Raw genomic sequence first — 20,001 nt, forward strand, 5'->3', positions numbered from 1 at the left:
ATTCAGATACACCCAGAACTATGGTTACACTACTGACAAATGTTCTTTGTAGCAAGTGAGACTGATATAAGAAACTTCGTCAATTTTCATGTCACTTTCAGGTATTATGAAAAAGTAAGCTTCATTGTAATATGTTTAGGTGGGAGAAATGGACTGCATGTCTTGGAAACTGCTTGTAATTGTGTTGTTTCTCCTAAAGCATTTTACGTTTTCAGCATTTATTGGCTGCATAGCTACAATATTACTTAATATGGCCTCCAAATGGCAGAAAAGGGATTTCTGTTTTGTATGTACTCCAAATGTGTGTGCATGAGTGTCACTGCAAGAAATATATTCATAGTGTTTAATTATTGGTATATAAAAAATGCCTGTATCAATAAACATCTCTGTAACATTCCAGAGGCAGTCCATTTATATTCGTGGTGCCTTATAAATGATGAACGTTAACATGTTGAAATTTAGTCTGCATGACCTAAGTAGAGACATTTGAGGATAGGTGCTAAGAGTTGCATTGCATGCTTAAAGATAATTTCTGGAGATTGTCAAAGTTGTGTGGGTCATAGAAGTTTTATTTTTTGTATGTATCATAGGAATTGAGAAAAGGACATTACAATCATGCAGCATGTTCAAATTATAAAACAATTAATGGAATATAGATTTTATTTCCATAGTAAAGTGAGAAGAAACTACAGACTTCATGTATAGTCCACAAATCAAAATATTTCAAAGTAGAACTCGGAATGTTAATTGCTATCCCAATTAATGTACTGTCACATAAAGTAAATCTGCTGGTTCTTTATTTTAAGACAGCTGCTGCATTTTACATTGTACAGTGGGGTCAGTGAAATCTAAGATATAGTAGCAGTTTGTTTCTGAACTCTATACTCTATATCACTCATTGTACCAGTAAGCCATGGATTTCATGCATAGCACCTGAGACTCAATCTCCCCTCAGTTTTGGACACTTAATGAACTTTTTGCAGAACTGTATGGTTTTGACATCCTGGTGGACTCAGAACTAAAACCATGGCTGTTAGAAGTTAACCTATCCCCATCACTGGGCTGCGACTCTCCATTAGATGTCAGAGTGAAGTCTGCAATGTTGGTGGATCTTCTAACTCTAGTGGGACTACCAGCAATTGATCCAATGCTGCGGCGTATAAATGAACCTCATCATCACAGTAACCCTGCTGATAGTACCAAGAAGCTTAATGTGAGTGTTCCCATGCTCTTAAATTTGTCTTTAAATGAATATGTGAGTTAATTTGTGTGATAATTTGTGAATTCTACATACAGCACTGCCAAGGGACAATATTATTTTTATTTCATTAGGTGTATGGTGTGGTTATTGTGAAAGCATGTTACTTTCTTTTTAAAGTTGTTTACAAGTTGGGATATCTTCCGTGCAATAGTGTAAGTGTTGCATGTTTCACTGCTTGTGTTGAACTGAAGCTTTCCTCTGCTTGCAGACACTTGTCCTTCTATGCATGAAAACCTGTATTGTCACCGAGATTGATATGATCAAGTAAAGAATGTTAAAAATGACAATTTGTCTTCTGTTATGCTGGGAGAGGGTCTCTTACAGCATATATATATATATATATATATATATATATGTGTGTGTGTGTGTGTGTGTGTGTGTGTGTGTGTGTGTGTGTGTGTGTGTGTGTGTGTGTGTGTGTTTTTTAGACAGTAAGCTATGCAGAGATTAACTTCAGTAGCAAAATTCTGATATAACATTGTAGAAAGCTTATGGGTGAGTGGACCAGCACAAGGAGCCACAGCAACCCGGTTGCAGACAGGAATATATGATTCAGATACTTTGTGGATCTCGATATCATGAAGGGTGAACTGATTATCGAAAACTTCTTAATGTCCTTACTCCCTAGGTTATGCACTTTGTTCACAATCATTTGTTAAATTTTGTATCATAACAAGTCCTGTGTACTCATTAGGACACATACTACGCAAGTAGTAATGTGTGTGACAAATTACTTCAAACTTCTGATAGCTGTCACTACTATCGTAAGAATCACATTAACTACTGACACTCAGGAATAGCGGGATGTGTTTCTTTTGGCAAAGCAATAAAGTATGTCCAGAACAGACCAGAGGAAGGAATACAAGAATTCATGTTCTGGAAGACAGGTCTGTCAGGCGGGGTGATAATGTTAGAAGTTATGTGGGTTCCCAACACACTTTGTTGTATCATAGTAGCCTCTTTTCCACCATTCTTCGGAACTGTCTCATGAGTGAGACTTCAGAGATTCAATAAAGGAAAGAAAAATGTTTTCTTCCATCATTGGTATGCAGTGGGCACTAAGAAGCAGCAAATAAGAGATGTTCATGTTTAAAAGCAGGTAGACAGGAAAGGTAATGTCTTTAGTGTTGCTCATCCTGATTACCACCTGTGGTGTGCGTACTGTAAGACCTTCAGTACACACACCATCAGATTATTTGACTTGTCGCTCTACCCAAGTAGACGAGTGTCAGCAATATGTCTCGTGGTCTTATCGTGGCATGTTTATCTTCTGCCGTTAGGTCAGATGATAGAAATGCCACTTGCACGCTTAGAGTAGCAGATTGACAGTAACCAACTTTAAACAGAACTTGATTAATTTTCACACACATTTATTAAAATAATAGCAAGCATAAAAATTACTTAACTTGGTTCTGGATGCTATTTACAATTGACAATCTGAAGTTCCTTTGGTATTGGTACGTTAATCTTATTCTCACATATATCTCTGATACTTGACAAAAGTGTGTATACATTTATCTTCATGGCTATGTACAGGAATATGGTAATCTTATTTGGCGCAGACTGAAACTTGACTAGAGACTGGTACAGACAAATGCAGACCGACTAATTGGAGGTCTGTACACTCGTTATAATACCTCGCGCGTTCATGTATCACTGCGCGAGTGTGATCTGCAAGGAGAAAAGGTTCTACGTTAGCAGCAATCTCATTGGCTGCGTTACATACTAATACGCGGGTCGGCGGAAGCAGAATTTGGTCTGTCTTTATGGCAGCGCCATCTCGTAGTGCGGAGACGGACGAGCGCTGCGCCTGCGCTGTAGTGCTTAGCAGGGCGCGCTCTAGTGGGAAAGTTGTGTACATGCTGACTACGCGGAACTATGTACACAACACCACCTCAGCTCAACTCCAATCGTGGGGCACTAAGCATCATTATCTGATATTTTCCAGCATGTGTACTTCCAATCTAACTCTGGAAACTTCAGAAATCTATAATACTTCTTTCTCAAGAATGTGAAACTATACTGTTTCAAGTTATGTATAATTTACTCTAGGTTATCTGTAGGATGTGATGTACTAAATCTTCTGGAATTAAAGTTGTTATAGTCTGAAGATGCAGAGTGAATCTTACGAAGAAACAAACCAATTAGGCAGGAAATAATAAATGTAGATAGAGAATTTATTTAAGAACAGAAGTATACCACATTAAATTAAGCAACAAATATTTATCTTCAAATACACAGACTTTATAGATACAGGTGAAAAGGGAAAAAAAGCAAAAAAAATGTGACTAAAGAGAAACCAAGGAAAAGGAAAAAAAAAATTAAAATGGGTTACAGCATTTGTTAGAGAGATCAGAGCTTGAAGAAATGTTAATAAGATCATCACTGGATGTACTGAATTAGACAAACTACTCACAAATATTTTTCAGAGAATGTGAGAGGGTAGTGAGAGACCACAATATTATTGCACTTGGCCTCCCATGGATCTTAACGGAAACATACAGTGATGTTACAGTAAATGAGTACAGTCATGACTAAGAAAGACACAGTGCACTGTAAATGATTTTGAGAAAACTGTGCCTAAAATGTCAAGTGGTTCAATGTGTTCTTGTGAAATATCGAGACAAAAACTCATCATAAGCTGACCGAAGAGTCCTCACTCCCAGGTGCAAAAAATATTGTGGGAATTTGATTAAAGAAATTATTAAAAACAGCAGTGGAAGAAGAAAACAAAGCATAGTTATGTATTTATATATGAGATGAAAAGTAATGCCCCAGAATTTTTTATTCTGTTCTGAATATTTGTTAGGGTACTACATGTGATGCATATTATTTAGTCAACTTTTCCTGCTTCACCAATGCAGCTTTAGCCCTCTTTCACTAGATGGCTCAGACTTGTAGCACATAATATGGCAGTGTGTAATGTAACTCTGTTGGTGTGTGAGAAATTTTGTGCTGTATAGGAGTTCCATGAATTCAATGTGTTCATCTACATGGAAAACCCTTTCCTTCACTGTGATCATGCGAGACCACGCAAAGTGCTGCAATGTCTGTAACAGTTCAACACCTTGATTTCATTGTTGTCAATCATTCTCCACATGGTCCTGACTTGGCCTCCATCAGATTTTCATCTGTTTCCAAATCTTACAGAGCACCTTTGAGCACTTGATAGCGATGAAGCAGTGCAAGCAGATGTGAGGTTGTGGCTCCATCAACAAAAGTCAATTATTCTACAGTGGTGATACCAACAAACTGATCTCTCTCTTTGGGGTGTTTGTCACCAGAGTGACTATGTTGAGAAAGGAATATGATGACATGAAGAATAAAGATATGACCTTCGTACATATGTGTACACATAACATCCAAATAGTTAAAATGGCACATAACTAAGAAAATTGTACAAGAATTCATATTTCTTTAAATTTTTTATTTAATTTGCTTTAAATGTTTGAAATGAAATAGAAATACAGACAATTAATTAACAATGAAAATAATTTTTCAGAAGCAATAGCAAATGAGGCACGCAGTAAAAAAAAGATATCTGGAGATAATAGCGTTCAATAGAAATGGTTAAAGCTGGAAAGGTTCACAAAATTAGTTGCAGGCTGTATTTAAATGCTCTAAAACTGTAACACAATTTTTTTAAATTATTTATTTATTTTATTTATTTATTTTTACTTTGCAATAAGAGACAATGAGTTGAGAAATTGTAGACCTGTCAAAATCCTCCCTGTAATGTAAGATACTCACAAATTTCATAATCAACTCCATACTACAGATAACTCATAGATTAGGCAAAGGACAATGGAAGCTACTGAAAATTCCCAAACACACGTTTATTTGTGTTGATATACAATGAAATGCAGGACTGGTATATTCTTTCTCATTAACTGTGAACCACAAATGTTGGTGTGCTGCAAAACAAGTTACATATCCAAAACACTCATACTGGTAACTTGTGAAAATATAGTTTTATAAGCAACCAAAAAAATCTCAAAAACCCCTCAGGGGCTCAGCATCCATTTGCCGGGTATGGGCTTGGTGATGCCACGGTTCCTGGGCTGGGGACTGATAAGTACCACCAGTCCCATGTCGTCGTAAGCTCCGGGCATACTTCAGCAACCACAGTGCACCATGGCAGTGGAATGTTGTGTATCACAGGGAATGGGGATCTTGGCTTGAACACCCGGATCACAAAGCTGGTAAAAACCCTCTTAAACAAAAAACTTTAATCTCAAATAGTGTTGCACACTGATGAGGTGCGTGGCTGTTGACGTGGAAAAGTCATTCACAGACAACCTGTGAGATTTCTGCTGCACCGCAGTTGTATAAGTCTTACCTAGTTACCTGGGGCTCTGTCTATGTGAACTTACGTTTTCCTAGCTGCTCATGGGACCAGGATGGAATCTTCAAACTTTTCTCTTCCTCCTCCCAGCAGAGAAGGTGAACTGCTGGAAGATGCCAACACTCAATCAAACAAGAGGGCTTGGGCAGCCAGTTAATAACAGAATGTATGCTGGTTGTCAAAATTACTATAGTTAAACGGAAGGAGGGTAGCTTTGATAAAGTTTCACCATTCTATATACAAAAAGTCTTAGAGGACATTGTGGGAACCTTCAGATCTGTCAAATGCTTAATGAAAAGGGACCCTGTTGGTCAAAATGTTTAGTTCCCAACAAGTGAAGAATCACCAGAAAGCTCAATGCCTCAGGGAGTGTGCAGTTTAAACCAAACTGCACACGACGTTGAGCTACACCAAAGGTGTTGTGACTTGCAGGAATCTAGTTGACATTCCCCAAGAACAACTTAAAGGTCAGTTGTGCTGGGAAGTCATTGTGGATGTTCAAAACATTATGGAAGGGATGATTTTGTTATAAGAGTGAAGCCACTTGTATTCAAATGGGGTAAGCCATCTGCAACAGAGTTGGTTTTCCTTTCCTCCAAAATGGTAGCTGCTCTGGTGCTCACACTGTCTGGAATAGAGGCTGCAGTGTCTCACTTGAAGAACTGAAGACCCAGGAGATAAAGACAACAAAGCACATCCCACGTGATGGAGCCAAAAAATATACAAGACCGTGCAGCCATCCACGTTTGCTGCCTCCTTTGCTTCCATTCCCAAACATCCAGTCCAAAAAACCAATGCCGCTACACAAACTGTGGTTGCTAGTGTCAGCACTAATGCCTGCTTTTGTCAATGCGCTTGTGTTGCTGCAGTTCCTTTGAAGCCTGCCTCTTCCCCCAGAATTTCGGAAAAGTCTGTGGTTGATGACATTGTGGAACTTCTTGCCTCTCCAAAGATCCAGTCTTGTCCACCATCCAGTGCTGCTGCTACCATTTATGAAATTGTGGCTCCAAAGTCTCCTCAGACAAAAAAAAGTGTCAAAGGTGAAGAATCACCCACTTAAGGAGATGGGAAGTGCATAGTTTGACAGTGTAGACATCCGCTCTGCTGTTTCTCTTGGATCTTCTTCAGAGATGATGGACATAGGTGATGGACTGGAGCAATCATCTCACCCCAAGACTGAGCCTGTACCCTTTACAAGCTCCCCTCCCTGGCAGAAAGTCAGGCTGAAAGTTCTACCTCTGTGATGGATGGCTCCCATTGTACGGTGGAACATTACTGGTCTCAGGACACACGTGGAAGAACTGACATTCTTAGCACAGGAATACCCCCACCCCCCTCCCCTGAACTGTGGAAAGGGCCAAGGTGTGTGTCGCTGCGTTCATCAATAACTCGCTCCACTTTTCTGCCCTCCCCATGCCTACTGACCTGCAAGCTGTTGCCGCTGAAATTCATGTCTGTTAGAAGATCACTTTTTTCTCTCTGTATCTACCTCCATAAAATGCAATAGACTCTGAGGCTTTCACAGATCTTTTGGAACACCTCCCCCTGACCGCTCCTCCTCCTGTGAGACATCAATGCTCATCATGTCTTGCGGGGCTCAGCCTTCACTTACCCCCGTGGTTGGGTTTTGGAGAGCCTTGCGACGTCTCACAAGCTGTGTATGCTCGATACAGGTCATCCCACTCATTTCTGTGCTGGTACTGGGTCATTCTCAGCCATCGACCTCTCTTTCTGCTCTGCAGCCTTTGCAGTCTCTGTCCACTGGGAAGTCACTGGCAACCTTCATCCCAGTGGCCACTTCCCTCTTGCAGTCACCCACTGGATGGAGCTTTCCCTGAAAATAAGCCACCAAAATGAATGTTCAGTGGGGCTAACTGGATACTGTTCAGTCATCTGTCTGTTTTTGAACACTACACGGTGTCCAGGAGTGGGTAGACCAAATTATACAAGTGGTCCATCATACTGTTGACTGATCTTAGGAGGCAACCTATACCTTGGTGGACTGATGATTGTTACTCAGCAGTCCAGGTCAGACGTGCTTCTCTTGGCTGGTTTAAGTACCAGCCAACTGCAGAGAACCTCACAGCATTTTGAGTCGCAAGAGCCAAGGTCATTTGCATAAGCAAGGAGTGCAAGAAAAGGTCATGGAAAGTGTTCCTGGGCTCGCACAACTGTTCCACTTGCTCTGCAAAAGTATGGAAAGCCATCAGGAGGATTTCTGGTAAACACAGTCATTTATCAATAGCAGCAGTGGTGAAACAGGGATGTCTGCAGACAAGGCTGAGACATACCACAGAAGCTGGCAGAGCATTTTTCAAAAACAACTGCCAATGCTAGCCAGGAACCGACATTTTGCCACTATTGTTTGATTGCAGAGAGGGGCAGGTTGGATTTCAGATACCACAATTCTGAGTCTTACAACTGCCCTTTCCCCAAGTGGGAGTTCAAATTGGCACTGTCTGAGACTTGTGATGCTGCAACTAGTCATGACCAAATCTGGTATTGCATGCTTCAATATTTTTCAGCAGTTTCAAAATAAATCATCCTATAATGGTTTAATTTGATATGGCAGACGGATCACTTCCCCAACTCATGGAAAGAGGGAATTCTGATCTCTCTCCTTAGACCAGGAAAGGGCTGCACATGTCCCAGTTGTTATCGGAGTACTGCCGTAACAAATTGTGTAGAAAGACCTTGGAGCAAATGGTCATCTGGTCTAGTTGTGAGAGAGCATGCACCTCCTTAGCTGCTCTCATTGTGGATTCTGGAGATTCTGGTCCACAGTAAACAATCTGACCGTCCTAGAGATGGCTGTTCAGCAGGAGTTCCTACGTAAATATCACTGTATCTGCATGTTCTCTGATATCAGTATGTTCTCTGATATCAGTAAGGCATTCAGTGCTACTTGGAGATGCAGTATTCTCACACAAGTACATCAGTGGGGCTTTCATGGACACCTCCACATCTTCATATATACTCTTTCCTGTCTCGGCAGTTTTTTAGGTCCCAAGTCGGTGAAATGCTGTCTGATTGTTTTGAGGAGGAGATTGGTGTTCCTCAGGGTAATGTTTTAAGTGTTACCCTCTTTGCCATAACAATGAACAATATCATGTATATTGTAAGTAGTCCCAGGCAGTGCTCCTTATCTGTGGATGATTTTGTTGTTCTCTCTTCCTCCTCCAGTGTTGCAACAGTTAATTTACCTGAAATTAATGTGAGGGATGCCATTCTGCATTTTAAAGACACAGTAAGGTTTCTGGGCCTCATTTTTGATGCCATGGTTGCCACACCTGAGACCTGCAAACCAGAATCCTAAAGGCACTGAACATCATAAAGTGCATTAGCTACAGGACCTGGGGAGTGGACAGGGCCCATCTGCTCCAATTTTATAGGGCTTTCATGTGTTTGTGGCTATACTATGGGTGCACAGTGTATGGATCGATGAGGCCTTCTTATTTGAAGAACACTGAGGCTGTCCACCATGAGGGTATTGACTGGCCACATGTGCTTGTGGGACCAGTCCCATACCCAGTCTCTGTGCTGTGGCTGGGGAATGCCACTTACAATCTGACGGCAACTCCTCATGGTGCACCAGGCATGTAAGTTCCTCACAGCTCCAAATTCACCTTCATGCTGCGCTGTTGCTCATCCACCTCTGGAACACCTTTTCTATAATTGTCGATGAGCAACAAGACCATTTGGGATTAGAGTATGGCATATGGTGGAATAACTTGGTGTGGAGCAAGTAAAAGCTCAAATTCAGGGTTTTAACGGTCTTTCATTCTGTTTGCTGCAGAGACCCAATGTAATTTTAGATTTGGTGCAATACAGGAGAGATTCACTCCTGCAAATGGTTTTAATACTTCATGTTGTAAAATTTTATCTGAGCCTCACAACTCCACAGCTATCTTTACAGATGGGTTGAAAAAAGGGGTGTTTTACCTGGTCGTGTCCACAAAGTCCAATTGTCTCAAGGCTTTACGGTCTTGAACATGGAATTGTATGCAATGTTGTGGTCACTGGAGCAGATGAGATGTGCTTAGAGTGCTAAATTCCTTGTCTATTCCAATTCTCTGAGTGCCCTTCACTCTCTCCATCGCTTGTATCCAGAAGATAAAGCAGTTCAGAATATCTCCAACTGCAATGGCTGAAGGAGGAGGTGTCTTTCTGCAGGGTACCAGGGCACTTGGATATTAGGGGGAATGAAAAGGTGGATCTAGCAGCCAAGGAGGCATGTCAAGATTCTCAGATTTTCAGTGTACCATCCCCCTGCATGCTACCATCTCACTGTTGAGGTACACAGTCATGCATCAATGGGAAGACAAGTGGCTGGAAGTGACAGATAATAAGCTGCATCTCGTAAAGCCCACTATGCGGCCATGGCATTCCCCCTTTCAGCTACAGAAATGGCATGAAGCCCTCTTCATTCTTCTTCACATAGGCCACAGGTCTTTGACACGTGGATTCTTGCTCTGACGAGAGTACTCTCCAATACATGATGTACAGATTACTGTGTGCCACATTTTACTAGACTGTGTTTTATATTTGGACAAGAGAGCAGCAGCAGCAGCAGAGAGAGAGAGAGAGAGAGAGAGAGAGAGAGAGAGATGGATGGATGTAGGTAGTCCCTCTGTCACTCATTTCTTGTGTATGTTTATCTTAAAATTATAGTGTAAAATGCTTAACATTTTTAATGACTGTTGGTATGTTCTGACAGTGTAGGCGGGTGCATTCAGCAGATACACTTACAGTAACAGCAACAGGGTCAAGGAGAGCAAACAGTTCGTCAGCACGTTTAACTTACAGCTCACTTTCACTCAGCCCAGAAGAATCTAGAATTGTTCGTTGTGCACGCTTGGAATACGAGCGCCGTGGTGGATTTGTGCGAATCTTTCCTTCAGTTGAGAGCTGGAATCGTTACAGTGCATTTCTTGGTAAGTATAACAGCAGAAATTGATTGAAATAAAAGAAATGTTTTGGACTTTATAAGTAATCTACATAAAAATTTGTCTAATAATGACTAAATATTTGTATTAATATATTGGAGGAGACACTTGACCTTAATGTGAAACCACAAAATAAGAGTATTTATAAAAAAAACTGTGTTTGAATAGCATTAAATATTAAGTTGGTAGATGGGAACATAACAGTTCATAACATCTGTAGCGAAGAAAGGGGTGTAGAAACATTGTCAGTGTGAAGCCTGTTAGTAAAAAGATATAAAAATTTATACTAACATTGCATACAGGAGAGCAGTTGTTCCTTAAATTTATCAAATGTATGTTGCTATATATATATATATATATATATATATATATATATATATATATATATATATATATATATATATATATATATATATAATGTCTAAAAACAAAGATGATGTAACTTACCAAACGAATGCATTGGTATGTTGATAGACACACAAACACACACACAAAATTCAAGCTTTCGCAACCCACGGTTGCTTCATCAGAAAAGAGGGAAGGAGAGGGAAAGACAAAAGGATGTGGGTTTTAAGGGAGAGGGTAAAGAGTCATTCCAATCCCGGGAGCGGAAAGACTTACCTTAGGGGGAAAAAAGGACGGGTATACACTCGCGCGCGCACACACACACACACATATCCATCCACACATATCCATCCACACATATCCATCCACACATATCCATCCACACATATCCATCCACACATATGCAGACACAAGCAGACATATCTCTGCTTGTGTCTGTATATGTGTGGATGGATATGTGTGTGTGTGTGTGTGTGTGTGTGTGTGTGTGTGTGTGTGTGTGTGTGTGTGTGTGTGCCCGTCCTTTTTTCCCCCTAAGGTAAGTCTTTCCGCTCCCGGGATTGGAATGACTCCTTACCCTCTCCCTTAAAACCCAAATCCTTTCGTCTTTCCCTCTCCTTCCCTCTTTCCTGACAAAGCAACCGTTTGTTGCGAAAGCTAGAATTTTGTGTGTTTGTTTGTGTGTCTATCGACCTGCCAGCACTTTCATTTGGTAAGTCACATCATCTTTGTTTTATCCATCCACACATACAGACACAAGCAGACATATTTAAAGACAAAGAGTTTGGGCAGAGATGTCAGTCGAGGCAGAAGTGTAGAGGCAAAGAAGTTGTTGAAAGACAGGTGAGGTATGGGTGGCGGCAACTTGAAATTAGCGGAGATTGAGGCCTGGCGGATGACGAGAAGAGAGGATATACTGAAGGGCAAGTTCCCATCTCCGGAGTTCGGATATGTTGGTGTTGGTGGGAAGTATCCAGATAACCCGGACAGTGTAACACTGTGCCAAGATGTACTGGCTGTGCACCAAGGCATGTTTGGCCACAGGGTGATCCTCATTACCAACAAACACTGTCTGCCCGTGTCCATTCATGCGAATGGACAGTTTGTTGCTGGTCATTCCCACATAGAATGCATCACAGTGTAGGCAGGTCAGTTGATAAATCACGTGGGTGCTTTCACACGTGGCTCTGCCTTTGATCGTGTACACCTTCCGGGTTACAGGACTGGAGTAGGTGGTGGTGGGAGGGTGCATGGGACAGGTTTTGCATCGGGGGCGGTTACAAGGATAGGAGCCAGAGGGTAGGGAAGGTGGTTTGGGGATTTCATAGGGATGAACTAACAGGTTACGAAGGTTAGGTGGACGGCGGAAAGACACTCTTGGTGGAGTGGGGAGGATTTCATGAAGGATGGATCTCATTTCAGGGCAGAATTTGAGGAAGTCGTATCCCTGCTGGAGAGCCACATTCGGAGTCTGGTCCAGTCCCGGAAAGTATCCTGTCACAAGTGGGGCACTTTTGTGGTTCTTCTGTGGGGGATTCTGGGTTTGAGGGGACGAGGAAGTGGCTCTGGTTATTTGCTTCTGTACCAGGTCGGGAGGGTAGTTGTGGGATGCGAAAGCTGTTTTCAGGTTGTTGGTGTAATGATTCAGGGATTCCGGACTGGAGCAGATTCGTTTGCCACGAAGACCTAGGCTGTAGGGAAGGGACCGTTTGATGTGGAATGGGTGGCAGCTGTCATAATGGAGGTACTGTTGCTTGTTGGTGGGTTTGATGTGGACGGACGTGTGAAGTTGGCCATTGGACAGGTGGACGTCAACGTCAAGGAAAGTGGCATGGGATTTGGAGTAGGACCAGGTGAATCTGATGGAACCAAAGGAGTTGAGGTTGGAGAGGAAATTCTGGAGTTCTTCTTCACTGTGAGTCCAGATCATGAAGATGTCATCAATAAATCTGTACCAAACTTTGGGTTGGCAGACTCGGGTAACCAAGAAGGCTTCCTCTAAGCGACCCATGAATAGGTTGGCGTACGAGGGGGCCATCCTGGTACCCATGGCTGTTCCCTTTAATTGTTGGTATGTCTGGCCTTCAAAAGTGAAGAGACACACACACACACACACACACACACACACACACACACACACAGGTTAAACCTCACTGTGAGCAGCAGCACCAGTGCATGATGGTAGTGGCAACTGGTTAGGGGTAAGGAGGAGGCTGGGGCAGGGAGGGGAAGGGATAGTATGGTGGGGATAGTGAATAGTGAAGTGCTGCAGGTTAGGCGAAGGGTAGAGGAGAGGTGAGGAGGGGGGGAGGGGAGCAGCAGAAGAGGAGATAAATAAAAAGACTCAGTTGATGGTGGAATGGGGGCCGTGTAGTGCTGGAATGGGAACAGGGACGGGGCTGGATGGGTGAGGCCAGTGGCTAATGAAGGTTGAGGCCAGGAGGGTTATGGTAAAATGGGTGTATTGCAGGGAAAGTTCCCCCTGCACAATTAAGAAAAGCTAGCGGTGGTGGGAAAGATCCATATGGCACAGGCTGTGAAGCAGTCATTGAAATGAAGAATATCATGTTTGGCAGTGTGTTCAGCAACAGGACAGTCCACTTGTTTCTTCACCACAGTTTGCTGGTGGCCATTCGTGTGAACAGACAGCTTGTTGGTTGTCATGCGTACACAGAATGCAGCACAGTGGTTACAGCTCAGCTTATAGACTACATGACTGGTTTCACAGGTAGCCTTGCCTTTGGAAAGATAGGTGATGTTAGTGACAGGACTGGAGTAGGTGGTGGTGGGAGGATGTATGGGACAGATCTTGAATTAAGGTCTATTATAGATGTGTGAGCCATGAGGTAAGGGATTGGGAGCAGGGATTGTGCAAGGATGGGCGAGTATTGTGTAGGTTTGGTGGACGGTGGAATACCACTGTGGGATGGATGGCAAGGAAAGTGGACAGGACATTTCTCATATCAGGGCACGATGACAGATAATTGAAACCATGGCGGAGAATGTAATTCAGTTGCTCCATTCCTGGGTGGTACTGAGTTATGAGGGGAATGCTCGCCTGTGGCCAGACAGTGGGACTTTGGGAGGTGATGGGAGACTGGAAAAAATGAGGCACGGGAGATTTGTTGTTTCTGTACAAGGTTGGGAGGATAATTACAGTCAGTGAAAGCTTCAGCGAGACCCTCAGGATAAATAGAGGGGGACTGCTCATCTCTGCAGATGCTACGACCACAGGTGGCTAGGCTGTGTGGAAGGGACTTTTTCATTTTGACTTCCATGATGCTTACCTATAATTGGCATTCCACATGGTTTCTCAGACTTTCTTGGTTCTCGACATCCCCTTTGGACTTTTCCGGTTTAATTGCTTAACTTCTGCAATCTTTTCTGTGCCAGTAATTTACCAATGGTATTTGAAGTAGTTGATTCAGGACATCCCCTGTTGCATCACTTACCTTAATGACTGGGTTAGGGGCCCTACACGTGAAGAATATTTGCAAAACCTTCAATTGGCCTTCATTGCAAGCTGGAAAACTGCTGTTTTTTTTCTCCCCAAAGCATCTTTTTTGTTTATGACATTAGTACATTTAGTCTTGTCTTTACAGACCACCACATCACAACGTGCTAACACCCGAGAACCTGAAGGAGTTCCAATCACTCCTGGGTAAAATTTCGTATTATGCTCAGTTCATTCCTTCAGACTGAGGGCATCCGCCAGCCTCTTAACTGGCTTCACTTGGAGGGCCCTAAGTTTGTCTGGTCCACGGATTGTCAATGGGCTTTTTGGTCTCTCAAGCAGTGTTTGTGTTTGGCCCACTGTCTGGATTCCTTTCACCAGGTAAACCTTCAATCCTGGGCTGTACACATCCCACTATGGCCTTGGTGCCATCCTGTCCCATCAGAACCCAGATGGCACTGAACAGCCCATTGCTTGTGCATAAAAGATACTTTCTGCTGCACAGTGTAGTTATTCACATGTGAAAATGTGGTGCTTGCTATTACTTTTGGGGTTAGAACGTTTAGTCTTCCTGTAGGAGGGGGGGGGGGGGGGGGCGGGGGCGCGGCACAAGGTTCCTCCTAATCAACGACCAAAAGCCATTATTTGGCTCTCGTTCCAAGCTGCTGTATAGGACTGCTTGCTGATTGCATAGTGGGCTCTCTTTCTCAGTAACTGTTGCTATGATATTCAGTACTGCTCCACCACCAAGCATGCTAATGCCAAAGCCAATGCTGATGCACTATCATGGTGACTGACGGAGCCAGATTTGGAGTTCGATTGGCAGGAGGCTCTCAATGTTCGTGTTGGATGACACCCTGCAGTAAACCTTGTCAGATTTTCTGTCAACAGCATGTGAAGTCACAACTACCAAAAACCACCATGGTTGCTGACCTACTTCTCTAGAAATTTTCACTGTCCCACATTGAATTGACTTGAGTGTGTCACCTAAGGTGCGGATCAGACATGGCATATGTTTTTCCTCCTATGTGATGAGCTCATGCTTTCTACAGAGTAGCAATGCTGTAGAGTCGTTACCCATCACCCACACTTCACCTTCCTCCCTCCCCCCAGTGTTGGGTCCTTGCATTCTTTATTTGCTGCATGTGTCGCATACTGGGGTATGGGTCACATGAAAACAATGGTGAATTGTCACAGCTACTGGGTGGCGATCGATTATAATCAAACATCTCGTGCACAGGACCAGTCTGTATCATCATCCCTGTTTCCTCCTTGACCAATGCTGTAGCACTCTTGGGACAGGATGCACGTTGATTTCGCTGGTCCATTTTTAGGCAGCATGTGGTTGTTAGTAGTTGATGCTTTGCCAAACTTCATGTGTGTAGCTAAGCTGTCCTCCATGTTGCTGTTGCCACTTTTCATACATTGTCTGCTATTTTTGCCATAGAGGAATCCCCTGGGACCCTCATGTCTGGTAACAGTAGGCAGTTTTTGTCATGGGAGTTTGAAGGCTTTCGTGCCTGAAGTTGTATCCAGCATTTGACTACACTCACTTTCATCTGTTTTCTGACTCATAAGTGGAGCAATCCATGCATACGTTCAAGACCCAAATGAAGTAGTCTGTGTCTGACTCTTCCCTTGGTGATGTACTGCAGAGTTTTCTGGTTACAACCAGATGCCAGTGGTCAGTGGATTCAGTCCACTGCAGGATTTGCAGGGGCACCAGCTGCAGGGTCTCCTGGATTTGTTGCACCCTGTGTCACATACCATGGAACACTGCAGTGCACTGCATTTTCCTCCCATTTGTGCCCAGTCCTTTGGCCAGCAGCAGGAGTGGCTGCTGGGTGTCAAACTGGCAATTGTTTGTTTTTGGATGTCAGTGGGGAGCAGCTGACCAGTCGTGCAAATCAGTTGTGCCTGCATCCTGTTGAGACATCGCTGCTGTGTCCTCCTGGTTAGTCGCGCAGCAGTGTCAATCACAACATTGTTTTGAGGACAGGTTTCTATTTGCTGTGGCGCATCTACATGTTTTGACTCCATGTGGACCTTCTGCCATCCTCGAATCACCTGCATTCGTGGGCCTCTGTGAGGTTTGTGCCTCCGCCTGCCGAGATAGAGCCTATGACTTTCAAAATGCCTCCATCCCCTTCCACCTCCCTCATTCTCCTTCCTGCCCTCCCCACCAGTCATCGATGGAGGTGGTCTTGTCCCCACTGCTTCTCGAAAAATAAATTGTCTACCATTACTGAGAGTCCTTTTGCTATCTTCTAAAAAATTTATATCTGGTATTGAGCAAAGAAAAAATGCTCCTAAAATTATCGGTGTATTCCCAGTCTTCTTTATTAAATGTGGGAGTTACTGTGGCTGGTTTCCAGCTGTTCGGAATTTCTTTCTTTGTCCAGCATTTGTTGTTGAATAGAAGGAATATAGCTTTCATAAGAGTAGATGTATGCTTGATAAATTCAGTGTTTGTCGCTTTCTGGTGTCTCTCTGTTTTCACTTTTTTAGCACGCCCCCGAATTCTGTCACTTCTGTTCTGTCTCAATTTACTTTGTCCTTTTTGTCAGGTGTTGAAACTTATTTTACATTTCACTATGATTAACTGTCTGCTGTCCTAAGCTTCTTATAAGAATCTAATCATTGCAACATATTACTTTGATGTTCATATTATCTTTTCAGTCTCATTGAAGTATTTACAGTAATTTATTTAAAAATTCTTGTATCACATGAACATCATTTTCTACTTCTGAAATTCTCTCCTAGCTCTCTTGTTCAATTGACCTGCACAGCTGCTTCACTTCTGTTGCTTGTCTCTTGTACCAATCTTTGCTTTTTTACTTCTATATCCAGTAGCTTCCGAGGCAACTTTTCCTTTTATAGTTTGACGTTCCGTGGTTCTTGTTAAAAATGTGTACTTTATATTTTTAAGTAGTCCTCATATAATTTTCTAGTTGAGGTTTATTTGAGCAGGTATTTTCACCCTTCTGGCTGTAATGATTATTATTTTGATTAACAGAGCTGGGCAATGAAATCACATAATCACTTTTTCTTTGACACATTTCAGTGCACATAATGAACTGTGGACATGGCTACATAGTTAACATTTTTATACTACTGCAGTACCGCAGACACACATTATTTCACCACAACAATAGGACAGTTTACCTATACTAATTTCACAGTTACCTCTCCTACTTTTTCTTTACCACTTACTATGGTACATAGGGTGTCAGATTTGTTGCTACATTTAGTATCCTGAAACCAACACCAAATTTATGTTTAGAGGTGTAGAAATTTAGATGTTTTCCCCCATCCCTAAATTCAGGTGTGTGTGTGTGTGTGTGTGTGTGTGTGTGTGTGTGTGTGTGTGTGTGTGTGATCTGTGACTTGCATAATCTTGGGTGATGATTGGAATAAAACTTGAGCAAATATTTCCTGTTATTTGGAAATGGTGTTATCTGGTTGATGTTTCTCATCAATGATATGAAATGTGACGCAAGCTTTTCTCATCAATGATATGAAATGTGACGCAAACTTTTGTTTGTTCCACATATAGATCCTGTGACTGGTATAACTTGCCACAGTGGCACTACTTCAATGGGGCACCCTTGCTCAACAACTGGATTAATTCAGCACAACTATAACTTGACATTGCATCAGCAGTTATTTCCTGGGGAGATTAAGAAAGTTCAACAACAACCACGTTCAGTACCAAAACTTCCTGAGCGATTGGCACGTTATGAACGAGCACTAGCTCAAGGACATTGTACAGTTCTTGAAGAGAAGAATCAGTCATCACAGAAGACTGGTAAGGCACCAGTTCTAAGTTTGGTAGTTATTTGATAAGATTAATTTCATTTAACATTTTCTAGCCTGCAGTTGTGAGTATTTGTGTTTTCCATGGAAAGTGTTTTGTAAGTAATGCAGACTTTCCGTGGTTGGATAAATGTAAAGTTTTGTGCTGATTTTGTCTTTAGTTTGAATATATATTGTTGTATTTTCAAAAGGCTTCATCTTTATATCACTTATGACATAAATCTGAAAGCTGCTGACATTAATAAATGAAAAATTACTGGTTTGTAGATGAATGGTATTATAGTAAACTCAGTTACAACCATCTTTATAAAAATTTAGAACAATATGGATAGATTGCTACTCACCATGTACAGGAGGCAGATATGTGCAATGAAAGAGTGTGCTAGATATTTTCAGCTATTTGACTAAATCCTTCATTAGATGTAGGAAACTCACATAGTCACAGCTTACATGCACATGGCCACTGCTATCTTTGGGCGTTAAGACGTGACTGGAACTGCATTCGGATGTAAGCACCAATCTTCTCCTCTCTCTCTCTCTCTCTCTCTCTCTCTCTCTCTCTCTCTCACTGCAGCAGTCGGTGTCCATCCATTTTCTCAATTTTCCTGTGTTTCCTTACCACCTTCTGAATCACATATGTTCTCCATCTGCTTACAACACATTTTGTAAAGCTCTGACTTCCGAGTGATCGTGTATCATTGGCCTCGTCTTTGCATGACACATGGCTGTGTACCTAGCAAACTGTATGTTCAGTGTCAGTATAATTATTCCTGACCTTCAAATTGCCCACTAATTCCCATCACTTTCAAGTATTTTTGTGTTCCTTCCTGTGTACCACACTTAATTTCTTGTGCGCCTTGCACCTATGTACAGAACAGCCCCCCCCCCCCTCCCTTGCCCCCGTGCCCCCCTCCCCCCCCCCCCCCCCCAACCTCATCCAGAACCTCATCCCGTATTCAAGCGTACAACTTACTGATCTCACCTAATAAAATGACATCTGCTGCTGTGCCCCACCCCTCCCAACATATTCATCCACCTCACTCTTATTATTGGTTTTTATGTGTTTTTCTTTGTATTTTCACTTTTGTGATCTTGTTTGGTTTTCACATCAATTTTATTTTGTGTTCATTTTCACAATAGGCACTACTTACATTTCATTCCTTTTTGGCTTTACATTGTCTATTACATCTTGATTGTGTTTTTTGTGATATGGGTCATTCCACACCAAGTGGTCTAAAACTGAAAAAAGTTCCCACCATCATGGTCTCCAATTTTCGTCAAATTTTAACTGTAGCTTTAGTCAAGTGTTGAAGTAAGTTTCCCAAGATTTCAGGCCTCTAGCTGCAATAGCTGCTGATCTAGACCCCCTTGTCTGAAGTGTACTTAGTCCGTGTGCATGCAACATAAAAAAAATGTCATATTTGGAGTCTAATAAAATCGAAACTAATTCATAAGAATGGTTAGTAAGATGCGACCCTGTACAGTTTTTTTTGCTGATTCCAACGAAATTATGTATAACATTACTCATGCAAACCCCGGTCAAATAACTCGACTCAAAGTATACTTCAAAATTTGTCGTGACACAACGCGACAAATTTTGACCAATATTAAGACTGCAATGATTTCCTTGCAGTTGAAGATATGGACTTGAACTTTTGGCCAAGCTTCATGCTTGTGCTAGACATAATGCAGCCGGATTTGCAATGATCCAGGCCATATGGTCGCCCTGCAGTATCTCTTCAAATTAGGCAGTGTCAGCACAAACGGTAAAATTTACCAAAGTTTCAAGCCAATTACTAAAAAATAGTTGGCCTGAATCTGCTTGTGAATAGTA

The 20,001-nt window shown here is 42.2% G+C and overlaps 1 protein-coding gene across 2 annotated transcripts in view; it reads left to right on the top strand.

Annotated features, from left to right (window-relative positions):
• The window catches only part of LOC124803400 (tubulin polyglutamylase TTLL5-like), a 220,037-nt gene that overhangs the window by 150,412 nt on the left and 49,624 nt on the right, over positions 1-20,001 (top strand). For both annotated transcript variants that reach the window (XM_047264587.1, XM_047264595.1), the window contains exons 8-10: positions 984-1,213; positions 10,324-10,540; positions 17,908-18,159. In XM_047264587.1, coding sequence (XP_047120543.1) covers positions 984-1,213; positions 10,324-10,540; positions 17,908-18,159 — 699 coding nt within the window. The remainder of the gene's footprint in view (positions 1-983; positions 1,214-10,323; positions 10,541-17,907; positions 18,160-20,001) is intronic.

The sequence above is a fragment of the Schistocerca piceifrons genome, chromosome 1, assembly GCF_021461385.2.
Source record: "Schistocerca piceifrons isolate TAMUIC-IGC-003096 chromosome 1, iqSchPice1.1, whole genome shotgun sequence".
Classification (NCBI taxonomy): domain Eukaryota; kingdom Metazoa; phylum Arthropoda; class Insecta; order Orthoptera; family Acrididae; genus Schistocerca; species Schistocerca piceifrons.